This window comes from Staurois parvus, unplaced genomic scaffold, assembly GCF_062004578.1.
Source record: "Staurois parvus isolate SC_StPar_1 unplaced genomic scaffold, SC_StPar_1.0 ptg000404l, whole genome shotgun sequence".
Lineage (NCBI taxonomy): Eukaryota > Metazoa > Chordata > Amphibia > Anura > Ranidae > Staurois > Staurois parvus.
Window position 1 is genome coordinate 84,652 of NW_028318200.1, and position 19,407 is coordinate 104,058.

Consider the following 19,407-nt stretch of genomic DNA (forward strand, 5'->3'; position numbering starts at 1 on the left):
TAGGACCCAGGTATACCCATGTACTGTCTTGGAAAGGTCTGGCCAGAAGTGCTCTCCATGGAAGAATTGTGGCCAAAAAGCCATTGCTCTGATGTGGAAACTAGGCTAAGTGACTCAACTATGCATGAAAACATACAGTGCATCCAGAAAGTATTCACAGCGCTTGACTTTTGCCACATTTTGTTATGTTACAGCCTTATTCCAAAATGGATTAAATTCATTTTTTTCCTCAACATTCTACAAACAATATCCCATAATGACAACGTGAAAGAAGTTAGTTTTTAAATCTTTGCAATTTTTTAAAAATAAAAAAATGAAAAAAAGCACATGCACAAAAGTATTCACAGCCTTTGCTAAATACTTTGTTGAAGCACCTTTAGCACCAATTACAGCCTCAAGTCGTTTTGCGTATGATGCTACAAGCTTGGCACACCTATTTTTGGGCAATTTCTTCCATTCTTCTTTGCAGTACCTCTCAAGTTCCATCAGGTTGGATGGGGAGAGTCGGAGCACAGCCATTTTCAGATCTCTCCAGAGATATTCAAGTCTGGACTCTGGCTGGGTCACTCCAGGACATTCACAGAGTTGGCCTGTAGCCACCCCTTTGTTATGTGGGCTGTGTGCTTAGGGTTGTCCTGTTGAAAGATGAACCGTCACCCCAGTCTAAGGACCAGGGCGCTCTAAAATAGCCTTTCATCAAGGATATCTCTGTACATTGCTGCATTCATTTCTTCTTCGATCCTGACTAGTCTCCCAGTTCCTCCCGCTGAAAAAAATCCCCACAGCATGATGCTTCATCTGTAGAGATGGTATTGGCCAGGTGGTGAGCAGTGCCTGGTTTCCTCCAGACATGAGGCTTGGCATTCAGGCGAAAGAGTTAAGTCTTTATTTCATCAGACCAGAGAGTTTTGTTTCTCATGGTCTGAGAGTCCCTCAGGTACCTTTTGGCAAACTCCAGGCGGGCTGCCATTTGCCTTTTACTGAGGAGTGGCTTCTATCTGGCCACTCTACTATACAGGCCTGATTGGTGGAGTGCTGCAGAGATGGTTGTTCTGGAAGGTTCTCCTCTCTCCACAGAGAAACGCTGGAGCTCTTTCAGAGTGACCATTGGGTGCTTGGTTACCTCCCTGGCTAAGGCCCTTCTCCCTCGATCACTCATTTTGGCCGGGTAGCCCGCTCTAGGAAGGTTCCTGGTGGTTCCAAACTTCTTCCATTTATGGATGATGGAGGCCACTCCAATCCAATGGGACCTTCAGTGCTGCAGAAATTTTTCTGTACCCTTCCCCAGATCTGTACCTTGATACAATCCTGTCTCGGAGGTCTATGGACAATTCCTTGGACTTCAAGGCTTGGTGTGTGCCCTGACATGCACTGTTAACTGTGGGACCTTATATAGACAGATTGATACCTTTCATAATCATGTCCAATAAACTGAATTTCCCACAGGTGAACTCCAATCAAGTTGTGAAAACATCTCAAGGATGATCAGTGGGAACAGGATGCACCAGAGCTCAATTTTGAGTGTCATGGCAAAGGCTGTGAATACTAATGTACATGTGGTTTTATTAATTTTATTTTTAATAAATTGCAAAGATTTCAAAACGAACTTCTTTCATGTTGTCATTATGGGGTATTGTTTGTAGAATGTTGAGAGAAAAAAATAAATGTAATTCATTTTGGAATAAGGCTGTAACATAACAAAATATGGCAAATGTTAAGAGCTGTGAATACTTTCTGGATGCACAGTAGGAACTGGCATGCAGAAAAATGGCATGATGAGTCAAACTTGAAATATTTGGCTGTAGCAGGAGGAAGTTTGTTATGGAGAGCAGTACAATAATGAGTGTCTGCAAGCAATAGTGAAGCATGGTAGAGGTTCCTTGTCAGTTTGGGGCTGCATTTCTGCAAACTGAGTTGGAGCTTTGGTCAGGATCAATGCTGAGAAATACAGCCAGATAATCGTCCATCATGCTATACCATCAGGGAGGCATATGATTTGCCCAGCAGGACAACAGCCTCAAAAATACAGCCAATGTCATTAAAGTGTTACTAAACGCACAACAGTAAATTCAGTCTGTATATGCAGTAAAGGATACTCGGTATACTTACTGTGGAACCTAAGGGGTTAATCCTCTGCACTGTGTAAAAAATGCTGTCTGATCCTGTCTTCTCTGCTCCTCCCCTTCTTCTACTGTCCCCAATCCATCTGCTAATAGTACAGATCTCTAAGAGTCACTCTGCACATGCTCAGTTTAGTGTGTATTGCTAGAGAGTTTTTTTTCTTTGGGAGGGTGCATGTGATTAGTACACAGCCAATCAGCATTGTCCAGACAGAGGGTCAGGGGTTATGCAGTCTCATAGAACAGTTAGAGGAGAATGAAAACTAGTTTAAGAACTATCTTCAGCATTAAGAACAAAAAGTCCTAGAAATGATGGTTTGGCCCCCACAGGTTCCTGATCTCAACATCATCGAGTGTCTGGGATTACATGAAGAAACAGAAGTATTTGAGGCAGCCTACATCCACAGAAGATCTGTGGTTAGTTTTCCAAGATGTTTGGAACAACCTACTGTACCTTCCTGAGTTCCTTCAAAAACTGCAAGTGTACCTAGAAGAATTGATGCTGTTTTGAAAGCAAAGGGTGATCACACCAAATATTGATTTGATTTGGATTTCTCTTCTGTTCATTTACAGCATTTTTTTTACACCTGCCTAAAACGTTTGCTCAGTAATATATACATTTACACATACACTGCACCTAATAATACATACAAACAGGGTCTCTATATAAATGTTAAATAGCATTGAAGTTACCGTTGCTTCACAAGTGTCCAGTATGCTAAGTATAAGGCTCTTCAGTTCACTCAGGGCAGTGCGGAGGCTCCCAGCTGGCACGTCTTTGGCAGATGAGGTTTCAGAAGATTCGTCCATAGAGGAGTCTGTGGATACAGCAGAATCTGCACTTTCATTGCCTCTGAGCTGGCAGCAAAGAGATCGGACTTGGCAGTGTGCTTCCCAGAGCTGCAACCTTAACTAGAAGTAAAAAACACATTGCAATGTTATTATGGGTAAACTGGGACATGGATCTGATTTATATAATGGGTTTTCCATTACCATTGTAATTCAAAAGTGAATGTAAAGAGACCCTGTCACCAACTTAAAAAAATTCAAGTAAACGCAGAAAAGTCAAGAATTTTAAATGTTTACTTGCAGTGTTTTTCCTTTATAGAAATTATTTTTTATTCACTTACATGTGTCTTTGAATGTACTAGAAACATTTTCTAGTTATTTCCCTAGAACAGATTTTTGTGTGTAATAGCCCTCCCCTCTTCTAGGACTGTCTACTTACTCTTTGTGCTGACCAAGCTCCTCCACATCTCCTATAACCTCCCTGCATAAACTTTTATGTAGCTGTTGGAAGAGTGAAAGGGAATACTATAGCAGGGGTCTCCAAATTATGGCCCTCCAATTCCCATCATGCCTTTGCCTTTGGGAGTCTTGCCTGTAGCTGTCAGAGTCTTGCAAAGCCTCATGGGACTTGCACTTCCTCAACACCTGGAGGGCCATAGTTTGGAGACCCTAAGTGTTCCTTGAGTGACAGCTCTGAGTCTGCTGGGGCTGCTGACTCCATATTCAAGATGGCAGCACCCAGATCGCTTCTCGGCCTTTTGGCTAAGATCAAGTGTAGTATCTGTTCTTATCAGTGTCCAGTGGGGGTGCTACCGACCATTCTAGTTTACGGGGATGGTTGTTGTACAGTACCCTCACTGGTATGATGGGGGTCCGGAAGGCTAGTACCGGAGGGACAGAAACCAGGGAGCGCCATGATTCGTTCTGGGGCCTTGGGAGTAATTCCTCTGGGGAGACCGGAAAGACCCAGTTCCTCCTGGTTTGAGCATGCTACCTTGGTCTGGCCTGGGGCTGAGGAGGCAAAAAGTCCGCAAACTCAGTGCCCCCTGAGGAGACGCGCTCAGGGGTGTCACTAGTAACACTTGGGTGTGGGACCCCACGGTGTGAAGATGACACATGGCCACTGTTTTTACACTCTTTTTTGCACAGCGCCCTAAGGACCAGGTCTTTTGGCTAAGTCCAGGGCAATTTTTGCTACGGGCCTCAGGGCCTGGTCTGTGCACTATTAGGCACGGTACCACTTTTTTATTTTTATTCTATTTATTTATTCACTCCCACGTTTTGTCACTTTTTGCTTTCTTATGTGTGTGTTTTTCACGGATGGAGGGTGTGGGTCCTCGGGCCTTACCTGAAGTCTAGGGGGAGGATGTGTGGCCATACGGTTCCTTCCTCCCCTGATCCCTAGGGGGTTTTCTCTTCGGGAGAACCCCCTTGCCTAGTACTGGATGTCCGGCTTCGGCTGGGCATAAGGAACGGTGGTCCACCAGGCCTTTTGGCCAGGAGGACCAAATGGGAACCTTGTCCCTGTCAGGAGCTTCGTGCCCCGGGGGATCGGGTGAACGGTCCAGCCCTTTCGGGGGTAGGACAAACACACCCCTAAGTGCACGTTTTTCGTGTGTGTGTTTCTGCACTTGCACTTTTTTGCGGACACTTACGGGTTTTTTCGTTACAGTCTCACGTTTGCGGACTTAAAAAAAAAAAAAAAAAACTAGGGAGACTTTTACAAGTACTTAAAAACATGTGCATAAAATATGTTAAATACAAATATAATCTTAAGGGAAGATTTTTGTTTTTTTCAAACTCTTCCATGTTCTAACATAGCAGAATCTCATATGCACACAATTACAGTGAAGGAAATAAGTATTTGATCCCCTGCTGATTTTGAATGTTTGCCCAGTCACAAAGAAATGATCAGTCTAAAAATCAAATGGTAGGTGTATTGTAACACTGAGAGACAGAATAGCAACAAAAAAAATTCAAAAGAAATGCATGTCTAACAAATTATGCACTGATTTGCATGTTCATGATGGAAATAAGTAATAGATCCCCTATCATTCAGCAGGATTTCTGGCTACCAGGTGTCTTTCATACAGGTAACAAGCTGAGATTAGAAGCAGTCTCTTAAAGGGAGTGCTGCTAATCTCATTTTGTTACTTGTATAAAAGACACCTGTCCACAGGAGCAATCAAACAATCAGATTCCAAACTCTCCACCATGGCAAAGACCAAATAGCTGTCCAAGGATGTCAGGGACAACAAAAAAATTCAAAAGAAATGCATGTCTAACAAATTATGCACTGATTTTCATGTTCATGAGGGAAATAAGTATTTGATCCCCTTCACAAAATATGACTTAGTACTTGGTGGCAAATCCCTTGTTGGCAATCACAGAGGTTACACATTTCCTGTAGTTGGCCACCAGGTTTGCACACATCTCAGGAGGGATTTTGGCCCACTCCTCTTGGCTGATCCTCTCCAAGTCATTAAGGTTTGGTGGCTGATGTTTGGCAACTTGAACTTTCAGCTCCCTCCACAGATTTTCAATCGGATTAGGGTCTGGAGATTGGCTAGGCCACTCCAGGACCTTAATGTGCTTCTTCTTGAGCCACTCGTTTGTTGCCTTGGCCGTGTGTTTTGGGTCATTGTCATGCTGGAACACCCATCCACAATCCATTTTCAATGCCCTGGCTGAGGGAAGGTGGTTCTCACCCAATATTTGATGGTACATTGCACCATCCATCTTCCCTTTGATGCGGTGCAGTTGTCCGGTCCCCTTAGCAGAAAAACACCCCCAAAGCAGAATGTTTCCACCACCATGTTTGATAGCTGGGATGGTGTTCTTGGGGTCATAGACAACATTCCTCCTCCTCCAAACACGGTGAGTTGAGTTGATGCCAAAAAGCTCGATTTTGGTCTCATCTGACCACAACACTTTCAACCAGTCCTCCTCTGCATCATTCAGATGTTCAGCGGCAAACTTCAGACGGGCCTGGACATGTGATTTCTGAAGTAGAGGGACCTTGGCACTGCAAGATTTCAATCCTTGTCGGCGTAGTGTATTACCAATTGTTTTCTTGGTGACTGTGGTCCAAGCTGCCTGGAGATCATTGACAAGATCCTCACGTGTAGTTCTGGGATGATTCCTCACTGTTCTCATGGTCATTGACACTCCACGAGGTGAGATCTTGCATGGTGCACCAGACCTAGGGAGACTGACAGTTGTTTTGTGTTTCTTCCATTTGCGAATGATTGCACCAACTGTTGTCACCTTCTCACCAAGCTGCTTGGCGATAGTTTGGTAGCCTTGTGTAGGTCTACAATCTTGTCCCTGACATCCTTGGACAGCTCTTTGGTCTTTGCCATGCTGGAGAGTTTGGAATCTGATTGTTTGATTGCTCCTGTGGACAGGTGTCTTTTATACAAGTAAAAAAAAATGAGATTAGCAGCACTCCCTTTAAGAGACTGCTTCTAATCTCAGCTTGTTACCTGTATGAAAGACACCTGGTAGCCAGAAATCCTGATGAATGATAGGGGATCAAATACTTATCTCCCTCATGAACATGCAAATCAGTGCATAATTTGTTAGACATGCATTTCTTTTGAATTTTATGTTGCTATTCTGTCTCTCAGTGTTACAATACACCTACCATTTGATATTTATACTGATCATTTCTTTGTAAGTGGGCAAACATTCAAAATCAGCTGGGGATCAAATACTTATTTCCTTCACTGTACATATAACACCCAACACAATTTACTAGTTATTAAAATACCTCTCCTACACCCTACAATTGTCTACATTAGTATGGGTGCCAATTCATGCTCATACTGTATGTGGCAAGTCCTTATACCAGGTTATAACTACAGTGATTCTGCTGCTAAAAATATGATCACTACAGTCCCAGCCAGTGTTAGTAAGAGACAGAACTCATTTGTTGCTTCTATTTTTAAGTGAAAACCAAAACCCCTTTAATACTTGACAAATATCTGCGTGATGTGGTTTTGCATATCATATCGCATGCTGTAAATTAGATCTTCAGGCCAACATACTGTAAAAGACCACCATGTAAACTGACCCTTTCGTACAAAAAAACAATCAGTGTCCCTGTGACCCTTGAGAAGGACCAATAAACGTGAACAGAAAACAACCAGTGGCCCTGCCGTCCTTGGAAAGGACCAATGGTAGATGCTGTAAGGAACCTGAAAAGCCCAACTTCTTAGGAGAGCCCTGGAATATGGGCAAATTAACCATCGAGCTTGGTGGAAGTGTAGGGAGGAACCCCACAGATAGACCACCTTGTGAGAAACAGAAGAGGGGTCAATTAGTAAGATAATACACAGCAGACCACTACAGGCAACAGTCCTGACCCCTGTCTTCAAGACAGGTCACAGGGAGAGTGAATTGCATTCTTACAGAAGGTGATAAAAGTAATCCTAGAAATGCAAGGAGGCCAGGTTTCAAGGATAATTGTTCACATGTAGGAAAAGAAAATGAGGAGGTCCCCAGAAAGAACACAAATAAACCCAACACACTGCAGAGTTAACAGAGAGAAAGAGGTGTTAGTCTTACAGAGGCCATTATAAGAGAATAACCTATTTGAGCACAAAGGAAGGGCTCTGCATGGACAAGGAGCACCTGAGGAAGGTCCCAGAGGGAAACAGAAAATCACAATGACAAAGAAGATCAACTAATGGCAAATAGGAGTGCACAAGGAGTACGAAGACAAGATGTTAGATAGAGGATATAAAGGCCTAACCTAGGTGTTTTGTGATTTGAAAAGGTAGAAATTGCAGTGTGAGAAATAGGAACATGTCCAAGGATGGGGTGACTTTTTGACATGCTAGGTGAGAACTATCTCACATGACAGATGTCAAAGTGTAGAGAGAACAATCTGCATGCTCCAGAGACTCGGAGGTTGGAATGTGCTTAACTGGTGAATATCAAGAAATTAGAGATGCTGGAAGATCTCTAGACAAGATTCTGTAGAGTAGTCACATAATTAAAGATGTATAGTGAGATGGGCAGGCAAGTGCTGAAGTACCTACAGACCACATGTGGAGAGGAAGCAAGCACATAAGGAGGTACTGAGAACAGGGGCCTGTGACATTTTCCAGTACCAGGAAAGAAGTCAGCCAGTGCAAAGGCCAGTTATATTTGAGGAGGTGAGAGCAGGATTTACCAGCTCGTAAAACAGGTAAATCTGATGGGAGGGCATAGCAAAACTCAGAGCAGAGTCTGAGGATTGTAGGCAAGGGAGGACTGTGTAGAGTAGGGAGCTCATGTAATGGAGCAAACCTCTGCCTGTAGTGAGGAGTAGACTTCCAATGACTCTGAGTGGAGAAGCAGAGCACTGGCTGTCCCGAAGGATCCTGCCAGTAGGAACTGGAGATGCAACTGACAGGAGCCAATTGCAGCATGTTCATGAATATTCATGATGTTCATGTTCAGTGATAGACAATACACAAGTATTGTGCTGAAGGGAATATAATTATAAGACTGAGGACAGCAAAAGAGATTCTTTGATTACCTCCCTGAAGGACCTTGACAAATGTAGAGCAATTGTTAACAGAGGTCTACCTCTGTTAACAATTGCTGGAGGCACCTTTTAATGCAAAGAATTGATGGAGGCACCTTTTAATGCAAAGAAGTCTTTGAGCAGGTCCAGTGGGCTAAGTGGTGATGCCATGAGGTGAAGGACCTGCAATAGATGATGATTCCCTGAGGGACAAACAGGTCAGATACATACGGTATGGGAGACCCATAGAATAGGGAAACATGATTGAGGATAGCGGGGTAGGAACCCCCCTCCACAAATAGCTGCCCCAAGGGAACTTCCAAAGAGGTTTTTCCCCTAGGAAAGATATGCACAAAAGCCACTTTTCAGGATGGCAGAACCAGGCTTTAAACCTTAAGATTCTGCACACATGCTGAGAAAGTAAAGACATTCTGGATATCTGACGGATCACATTCTCCATGGCACTGCCGAGGGCAAGAGTTGTGGAACATCTATAAATCGGAGAAAGTTCACTGTTGATTTCTCCAGTCCAGTTTGCCATGGCCTGGGTAACTAACAAGATGGCAATAGCTGGTTGCAGAACTGAGTCTACCAAGGCGAGGGGGACTTCAAAAGAGTCTCCTAGGTGCCTATAAACCGAATCCTTAAAGGATTCCATAAATAGAAACGATAGATTGATTACTTCAAGAATATCTGGTTTCACAGTGGGAACAGACCGTCTCTTCCTAAACTCCCGCTTCCATGGGGAGGATGGAATAACCTCTCATTATATAAGGCCCACTCAGCTTGATCAAGAATAGGGAAAGAATAGGGAAATGGTGACCAGAAGTGTGTAGTCAGGAGCCATGCTGAGTCACATCGATGTGAAAGGACACCATTGAAAACAATGTGGCTCCCTTGCAATTCTGTGTGACTCAAGTTGCATCTGAAATTGCATTAGTGTGAATCAGGCCTTAAGGTACAGAGAAACCCTATCTTACCTTGTCAATGTCCCTTATCCCATCCAAGATCCAGGCTTTGCCCATTACAATCTTTAGGGTTTGGTTGCCAAAGGGATGGACCACGACTCGACATGTATAGCATCTTGCAGTTAACGCACTCATTTCATCACGTACCAAGGTAGGCAACGCATGCAGGATCCAGTGCTTGAAGCAAACTTTACAGGCTGACCCTACTGTTACAATGTCTGGGTAAGGTTCCCAAGATGTTCATTGAAGGTAACTGATATAGACACTGCTAATGAGCCATAAAGCAATAAGCGGTTGGATCGTAAAAGAAGTTTCAGTCGAGCAATGGAGGATAACTGATAAAAAATAGAGATTGGGTCAATCACCCAAGGACACTAACAAAACACTGCAGCCTCAAGAAGTGGGCAAGGTTACAGTGGGCATCGAAAGTTTGGGCACCCCAGCTAAAAATTTGTATTAATGTGCATAAAGAAGCCAAGGAAAGATGGAAAAATCTCCAAAAGGCATCAAATTACAGATTAGACATTCTTATAATATTTCAACAAAAGTTAGATTTTATTTCCATCATTTAAACTTTCATAATAACAGAAAACAAAAAAATGGCGTCTGCAAAAATTTGGGCACCCTGCAGAGTTAATATCTTGTACTGCCCCCTTTGGCAAGTATCACAGCTTGTAAACGCTTTTTGTAGCCAGCCAAGAGTCTTTCAATTCTTGTTTGAGGTATCTTTGCCCATTCTTCCTTACAAAAGTCTTCCACTTCTTTGAGATTTCTGGGCTGTCTGTCACCCACTGCTCTTTTAAGGTCTATCCATAGATTTTCAATTATGTTGAGGTCAGGAGATTGTGAAGGCCATGGCAAAACCTTCAGTTTACGCCTCTTGATGTAATCCCCCGTGGATTTCGAGGTGTGTTTAGGATCATTATCCATTTGTAGAAGCCATCCTCTCTTTAACTTCAGCTTTTTCACAGATGGCATCAAGTTACCATCCAAAATTTGCTGAAATTTTATTGAATCCATTTTTCATTCTACTCATGAGATGTTCCCTGTGCCACTGGCTGCAACACAAACCCAAAGCATGATTGATCCAACCCCATGCTTAACAGTTGGACAGAGGTTCTTTTCATTAAATTCTGTGCCCCTTCTTCTCCAAACGTACCTTTGCTCATTCCGGCCAAAAAGTTCAATTTTAACCTCATCGGTCCACAGAACTTGTTTCCAAAATGCATCAGGCTTGTCTATATGTTCATTTGCAAAGTTCAAACGATGATTTTTGTGGTGAGGACATAGAAGAGGTTTTCTTCTGATGACTCTTCCATGAAGACCATATTTGTACAAGTATCTCTTTATAGTGGAATAGTGTACCACAACTCCTGTGTCTGCCAGATCTTTCTGGAGGGATCATGCAGTCAAACGTGGGTTTTGAATTGTTTTTCTCACAATCCTGCGAGCTGTTCTGTCTGATATTTTTCTTGGTCTTCCAGATGTTGCTTTAACTTCCACTGTTCCCGATGACTGCCATTTCTTAATTACATTCCGAACAGAGGATATTGACATCTGAAAACGCTTTGCTATCTTCTTATAGCCTTCTCCAGCTTTGTGAGCGTCAACTATTTTCAGTTTCAGTTTTCTAGACAACTGCTTAGAAGAACCCATGGTGCTGATTGTTGGGGCAATGTCAGATGAGTCTGGGCATTTAAAACCTTTGAGATTGACATAACCTGGTCTGCCCAGACGATGATTGAGAACAATCCATGACACTGGCAGGTCTCAGCTTTGCAAAGGGGGCAGTGCATGCTATAAATTCTGCAGGGTGCCCAAACTTTTGCAGACGCCATTTTTTTGTTTTCTGTTATTCTGAAAGTGTAAATGATGGAAATAAAATCTAACTTTTGTTGACATATTATAAGAATGTCTAATCTGTAATTTGATGCCTTTTGGAGATTTTTCCATCTTTCCATGGCTTCTTTATGCACATTAATACAAATTTTTAGCTGGGGTGCCCAAACTTTCGATCCCCACTGTATATAGGTACACTGGAGGGTTATTCCCCACAAAGATTTTGCCAGTGTCCAAACACCTAAAGGTAGTGGCATTTAACTCATGAGCCAAGAATCAACTCCTGTGTCTTGTACAGAATGTTTAAGGAATGGTTAAAACCCCTGTCAGTTTTTTTATGTTTGTGTCCTATTGAGGAGTTTTATTTTTCCTTCCTGTTCCACAGGTACCTTTAGATATCTCTAAATTGAGGGGCATTCTCCTGTTAGATATCACTACAACATGTCTACCCTATTGAACATTTTCCCTAACCTCTTCTCCTGTTGCTGTGACAATTTGGATTTCCTATGACATTCTTTACCAGAGGCAGTGCTCACCAGGACCAATAGCGAGGGTGACTCTTCCCAGTAAAGACAAAGACAAAAGAAAAATCTGTGGGGATGCACTGGATACCTTTAGCTGCCATTGCGCTCTTGCTGGGTGTCCAGTGCATCCCTGTACTTTGAGGGATGGGCTCCCTCTAGGCAGGTCTGCCTTTAATCTATCCACTGATATATGTGCTCCAATTTTAGGAGGCTCTCGAAATTATAGAGTTAGGACCGCAATTCAATGGGGTGCCTAGATGTGGGCACTGCGGCTTACACATATATTTGCAAATGTGTGCAACTAAACCCCTTATTTTTAAATGTGAACTGTTAGAAAGGGTCCATTTGGTTTTGCTGCAGGCTAGCTGGTAAGTGAGATGGGAATTTTTGTTTGTTTTTTTGTTTGGTTTGGTTGTGTGCCGCCCTTCAGTGTTCTCCTTGCTGCAAGGGCTGGTTGTAGTTTGGGGCCATTTGTTCGAGCAATAAAAACCTGACAGAGGTGTAACACCTCCTAAAATGTAAAAAAATTAAAAAACATACACTGTAAATCCATCTTTAAATATGCTAGTTAGAGTTAAATATTTTTATAGGTGGCTTTATATTAACTTTATGTAATCCCTGGACAGCAGGTCTGAGGCTGAGAGAGGAAGAGGTAGGAGAAGAACTGTGATGCAAGAAGGTTCTACTACTTTGTAGTAGGCTGTCAATCTAACACTAGGAGCTTACTAAAAGGTGAGAAAGTAAGGTAAGTGAAGTTATGGCCTTATCAGTGTAACTATTCTCATAGTCAGTGATCAAGCTGTAATGCTTAACTGCAGTGTAGAAACGTAAGCTCGCTAACCTGGCTTTGCGGTATGGCAAGTGTGTCTGGATCACAAGACTATCTCTGCATGCCTCACTGCTCCAAAGCTGCCCATATCCTCCTGAATCCTGCATACTATCTGGGTGCTGAATCCCAAAAGCCTGCTCTTGCTCCACGCTGCACACAAATTCAAAGGAGGCAAGCTGAACACTGATGACATCTTGAAGGTCCAGTTAGCTGTACTGAGCAAAAATCTTTGTGATTAAACTCTGCTCATGGTGAAGTGAGTTACAATGAGGGGGCTCAGGTGGAAGGTCAGGAGTCAGTACTGTATCTTGCTTGCTTGCTTAGTAAAGCTAACTGGATTCCCAAGACGTCATCAATGTGCAACCTGATTCACAAGGCTGGCTGAACAAAAATAAAAACCTTTTGGCAGGTAAGACTGTTCAGATACATGTATTTCAACAGTGTATTACGCCATTTGCCCACTGATCCATCCTCAAGATATTTCATATATTGTTATGAGAATGCCTTCAATCATAAGGCTTTGCTGACGGCTCTATCTATCAGGTTTCCAGTGAGTGACAAGGACAAAGCTTCCATCACAGAGATAACACTTCTAAACACATTCACAGTATCAACAAGGTAGACGTCTGAGTGAACATACTGTAATGAAGCTTTGGCTGATCCTTTCTTTTTTCTTAAACACCAGCACACAGATATAAGAGATTAGGACACAGATAGTATGTATGGCCAAATATGACAAACAGCATCTGTAGCTAGAAATGTTTTAAAGTTCAGTTCTAAAGGACAGTATAAAAGCATAAACTGTCTAATATAGAGTATAAAGTATATTTGCTTAGGACATTTACAGACGGTAATGATCATTGTCAGAAGTCAGCTGATCACATTAAAGTTTTCTATGAAAGGGTAAATCCTGCCATTAGCCATTACTATATGTGCACCAACTGGCAGGGTTACTGTCCAATCAAAATGTGACTAAAGGTGGCCCTCAAAATAAAGTTCAAATTTTATGTCTTTTGGAAGGCATGAAGGATATACCTGTTCCCGCTCCTGTTCCTGTTCCTCGGCCTCTATACTTTGCTCAATCTCTGACAGCAGTGAGGTACTTGTGCTGTTTAGATTTTGGTGACTCTTTTCCTCTCTGAGTTCTTCCATCTTCACCTGCAGCTGCCGATAAGAAAGCCTCAGCTCTTCCAGTTCCATCTGGCTCTCCCCCAACTGCAGAACAACATAAAAACTTGTCACATTCAAAGAGAAAAATGTTAGAGTTCCAGCAATATAGTTAATAAACACTCCTAAATACTTAGGCACATTTTAAATATTGTGCAAATATAGTTAAACATGTAAAAGATAATTAAGAAGAAAAATGACAAGGCTGTCATGAGCTTAGGGCATAACTAAACGTGCCTCTGCTTCAGTGAGGTGACATCTGCAAGCTCCCTCGCTAGCCTCCAGGTTATTTTGAGGTTCAGCGTGTTCATCCATCTCGGTTAGTGGGATAAGATTATATCATGCAAACACTGAGGCATACCGACTAGTGTATACTGATTTCTGCATGCCCAGCTCAGTGTACACTGTAGAGAAGTTTGGAAGCAGGAAGGTAAGAAACATTTTTTTGCAGATGAAACCTGGTATGTCTTTGCTGCAAAAAAAAAATCTTCCTGCTTGCAAACTATTTTTTTTTAACTGAAGTGCCACTTTTCATCTACGCCATGTTGTACATTTTTTTTATTAAATTGAAAAGCTGAAAAAGCTGAACACAATGAATGCATGAAGCAATAAATGGAGAAAATAGGTTTCTAACAGCAATTACACTGGCATTAGCTTCAATTTTCTAATGCATACTAGAACATTGGGTTTTGTTTGGCTGCTTTAATTGAGATAAACATGTTTTCCTTCTGACTAATATTACAGTGTGCGTAGCTTCATATCATTCAAGTGACATTAAAGTGTATGTAAAACCAAAACCTTTTTCAGCTAGGTCTTGTTCACACTGGGCATGTGGAAGGCCGTGTTTACCTGCACACCCGTGCAGGCAGCCCCATTGCTATCAATTGGGACATAGCAGCTGCACAGGCCAAAAGTAACCACATAAATGTCAGATTGGGAGCAGTGGCTGTGTCTGTGCAGCTGCTGCATCCCAACTGATATCAATGGGGCTGCCTGCACTGGAATGCATGGAACACTTGTGCATCCCCATGCAGGTAAACACAGCCCTCCACCGTGGTATGCTTAAATACACCTCGTGTGAATGTGGCCTTAAGGCTCATTCACACTTTGCCGTTTTTGTGTGTTATGTGAAGGACAAGCATTTTAACACACACAGTGTCATGTGTTAATGTGCATTGCATTAAGGCAGCCCATTCCTGCTGACACACCATATATTTACATTCAGCAATTTTTTCAGACATGGTAGTGTGTTGGGGTGTGCTGCATTGCACGCAAGCTATGTTGTCTTGGGTGTTCAACTCAAAATGGAAATCCATAATTGCAGGGTTGTCACAGGAACAGGGAGTGACCCCTGGTTCACATATATGCGGCCGTGCGGGTCGCGTTTTGTGGGGCATGAGAGCCCATTCATTTGAATGGACTCCTGTGCCTCGTGACACGCAGGGAAGAAGTCTCTGCACTTCTGAAAACTCAGCTAGGTTCCCAGTAAGGTTGCATTTTCCAGTGCGGGTGGCGTGCCATTAGAACTAATGGCACCCGCCCGCGGGTCCGCATTCCTCTGTGCAGGTGGTACGTCTGCACAGATTTTCATGCAGATCTGCAGCCGTACCACCCACACATATGTGAACCTAGCCTAAGGGAAAATCTTTCAATGGGGACATCTGTTCTGGTGACCATTGTCTAAATGACAAAGTATTTCCCCCTACTTTGGAGAGTTTTTTTTTTAATTCCTGCTGCATCTTTGGGTCAGGGAGTGAAAGAAAACCACCCCAATCAGGATAGGATTGCAAAAAAAAAAAAAAAAAGAAAAAAAAGATGACAGGGTCTTACCCGTTTCTTACTTGTTTTAGTTTACATTTGAAGGCCTGCATATCTGAGAAAACACATTTTACTACAATGCATAGTAATGCATGATTGTTGTGTTGAGTTGCCATTCATTTTGAATGTTATACCAATGTACCCTCAAAACACACGCCAACACACATGCATTGCAGAGCACCAAAAGACAGACGAGAAGCTTCTGGCACCCCAGTGCATTCATTTTAAACGGCCACCAAACACACCTTGCAAATCACCCCTTGCAAACACACGTACACTGCAGTACAGGTACCAAAACACACAGATGCTTAAATGTGTTAAAAGGTGTACAGTACATATTATTTAATACAAAACTAAGTAATTAAAATTTAAAATCACTCCTATATAGAAAATTGGAATCTCTAGTAACATGAATGCATTCATTGTTATCTAATTCCATCTTTCATCATCACCAACACGTTATGCTTTCTCTCCTATGACATTTAGAAAACTGGGTGGACCAGCCTGGCTAATTTTGATCTATCTACAAGCATGGGCACCTGAACTAATTCCCTGCACTCTCCTCTTTCGCTGTCATTAGAATTTCTGAAACTATTTGGGAAATACTTTCATATATCTAACAATATGTGCTGAGCTTTCCTCTTCTTCATCATTTTACTCTCATTCTAAAAACCTTTGGGAAAATCATATGAGCTAACCCAGATATTATTTCATTCACTTGTAAAATCCCTTTCTGGCAGATTCTGGCAGTTGACAGGTGAACGATAGGAATCAAATGAATCTTACTGTCAGTTTAGAAAATCTTATATAAATCTAATGGGCTGCACAGAAACACACTTGTACAAAAGTAGACTAAGGCACCTGTAGGCACCAACATACATACATTGCAGGCACCAACATACATACAGTCAGGCCCATAAATATTGGGACAGCAACACAATTCTAACATTTTTGGCTCTATACACCACCACAATGGATTTGAAATTAAACAAACAAGATGTGCTTTAACTGCAGACTAACAGCTTTAATGTGAGGATATTTACATCCAAATCAGGTGAACGGTGTAGGAATTACAACAGTTTGCATATGTGCCACCCACTTGTTAAGGGACCAAAAGTAATGGGTCAATTGGTTTCTCAGCTCTTCTATGGCCAGGTGTGTGTTATTCCCTCATTATCCCAACTACAATGAGCAGATAAAAGGTCCAGAGTTAATTTCAAGTGTGCTATTTGCATTTGGAATCTGTTGCTGTCAACTCTCAAGATGAGATCCAAAGAGCTGTCACTATCAGTGAAGCAAGCCATCATTAGGTTGAAAAAACAAAACAAACCCATCAGAGAGATAGCAAAAACATTAGGCATGGCCAAAACAACTGTTTGGAACATTCTTAAAAAGAAGAAATGCACCTGTGAGCTTAGCGACACCAAAAGACCCGGAAGACCACGGAAAACAACTGTGGTGGATGACCGAAGAGTTCTTTCCCTGGTGAAGAAAACACCCTTCACAACAGTTGGCCAGATCAAGAACACTCTCCAGGAGGTAGGTGTATGTGTGTCAAAGTCAACTATCAAGAGAAGACTTCACCAGAGTGAATACAGAGGGTCCACCACAAGATGTAAACCATTGATGAGCCTCAAAAACAGGAAGGCCAGATTAGAGTTTGCCAAAAGACATGTAAAAAAGCCTTCACAGTTCTGGAACAACATCCTATGGACAGATGAGACTAAGATCAACTTGTACCAGAGTGATGGGAAGAGAAGAGTATGGAGAAGGAAAGGAACTGCTTATGATCCTAAGCATACCACCTCATCAGTGAAGCATGGTGGTGGTAGTGTCATGGCGTGGGCATGTATGGCTGCCAATGGAACTGGTTCTCTTGTATTTATTGATGATGTGACTGCTGACAAAAGCAGCAGGATGAATTCTGAAGTGTTTCGGGCAATATTATCTGCTCATATTCAGCCAAATGCTTCACAACTCATTGGACGCCGCTTCACAGTGCAGATGGACAATGACCCAAAGCATACTGCAAAAGTAACCAAAGAGTTTTTTAAGGGAAAGAAGTGGAATGTTATGCAATGGCCAAGTCAATCACCTGACCTGAATCCGATTGAGCATTCATTTTACTTGCTGAAGATAAAACTGAAGGGCAAATGCCCCAAGAACAAGCAGGAACTGAAGACAGTTGCAGTAGAGGCCTGGCAGAGCATCACCAGGGATGAAACCCAGCGTCTGGTGATGTCTATGCATTCCAGACTTCAGGCTGTAATTGACTGCAAAGGATTTGCAACCAAGTATTAAAAAGTGAAAGTTTGATTTATGATTATTATTCTGTCCCATTACTTTTGGTCCCTTAACAAGTGGGTGGCACATATGCAAACTGTTGTAATTCCTACACCGTTCACCTGATTTGGATGTAAAGACCCTCAAATTAAAGCTGAAAGTCTGCAGTTAAAGCACATCTTGTTCATTTCATGTCAAATCCATTGTGGTGGTGTATAGAGCCAAAAATGTTAGAATTGTGTTGATGTCCCAATATTTATGGACCTGACTGTACATTGCAACATTATTACCTTAGAAACTGCCTCATTTACACCAGGTGTACTAAAGTGTATGCCCTCGGAGGATCATGTTAACCTGCACAGGGATGGCCAGGTGTTCCGGGAATCCCCATGCACGAAGTCCTGTTGATGACAATTGGGACGCACTGCTCCCAATTTGACTCGACCCACCCAGATGTGAAATTGGGAGCAGCTGCTGTGTCTGTGCAGTCACTGCATCCCAAATGACATCAAGTAGACTGCATGGAACACCTGTGCATCCCAGGTGAAGACCCTTCAAGGGTGTAAGTGTAAGGGAATTCCTGTGAGACGGCTGGTGAATAGACGTGTGCATGTGCACAGAAATGCACGATCACGCACACGCACTGTGAAGATTGGCACCAGACGGACTATTTAAGAAGTGCCTCTGCATGTGCTGAGTGCTGACTGGTCTTCAGCTCCCCCGTGTCCTGCTTGTTCCTGTGTGATTCCCTTGTTGCTGACCTGGCTTGTTCCTCACCTGACTCTGATTGATCTCCTGATTGATACTGGTTCCTGACTTCGGCTCTGCTCCTGACCTTGGCTTTCCTTCTGATTCTGTACCGTGCTGCACGACTGTTGATGACCCTGGCTATTCCTATGACACTGCTCCTGTCTCTTACCCTCACTAACTGCCTTGCTCTGGTGCACGCCTGGCAATCTACAAAACCTGCTCTGCATGTTACTACTGTGCCTGAATCAGAAGATCACCAGTCTTCCAGAGTCATCATCTGCAAGAGCTGCAAACAACAACTACTGGCGCTCTTGTCCCCCTGGTCCTAGACTCCCTCTGTTCCAACTCCAGCGGGGTCAGGGCTAGTGACACAAGTGAGGCCGACCTCGTCATTTCAGTCTCCCATCAGGTACGTGACAGTAAGTTTCAGTAATCATCACGTGAACGTGGCCTTTGGCAATGTCAAGTTCCAAATGAATATCGCCTCTAAATGCTTGTTGAGGCCAAATTTTATCCTGTACACTTCAGCCCCTTTTCTCCATGTTTACCAAATGTAGAACTGCGTGTACCCTTTCACTGCACAGCAACACCTCCCGCTTTAGATGGATAAACCAATTTTATTTTTTAAATGCAGACTACAAATTTTTTACAGGGACACGGTCATTTTGTCCACACAGTGCAAAGAGACAGCATCTGCGAAAAATTCCCCTTCCCACCTGATACTCACCTTTACAGTGATACATTGCAGCTGGCATCACAATACATGGTTTTGGAGCTTAGAGGGAGCAATGACATCACCCTCAAA

At 42.7% G+C, this 19,407-nt stretch overlaps 1 protein-coding gene and 1 pseudogene across 2 annotated transcripts in view; one reads left to right on the forward strand and one right to left on the reverse strand.

Moving 5' to 3' along the window:
* LOC149455083 (BICD family-like cargo adapter 1) overlaps positions 1-19,407 on the reverse strand; it is a 136,754-nt gene that overhangs the window by 49,575 nt on the left and 67,772 nt on the right. For both annotated transcript variants that reach the window (XR_016314102.1, XM_089686649.1), the window contains exons 5-6: positions 13,620-13,799; positions 2,814-3,032 (exon numbers count right to left, since the gene is read on the reverse strand). Coding sequence is in view for 1 of the 2 variants with exons in the window: in XM_089686649.1 (XP_089542775.1) it covers positions 2,814-3,032; positions 13,620-13,799 (399 nt within the window). In the remaining variant the exon portion in view is untranslated. The remainder of the gene's footprint in view (positions 1-2,813; positions 3,033-13,619; positions 13,800-19,407) is intronic.
* Positions 3,652-3,766, forward strand: LOC149455084 (U2 spliceosomal RNA; annotated as a pseudogene).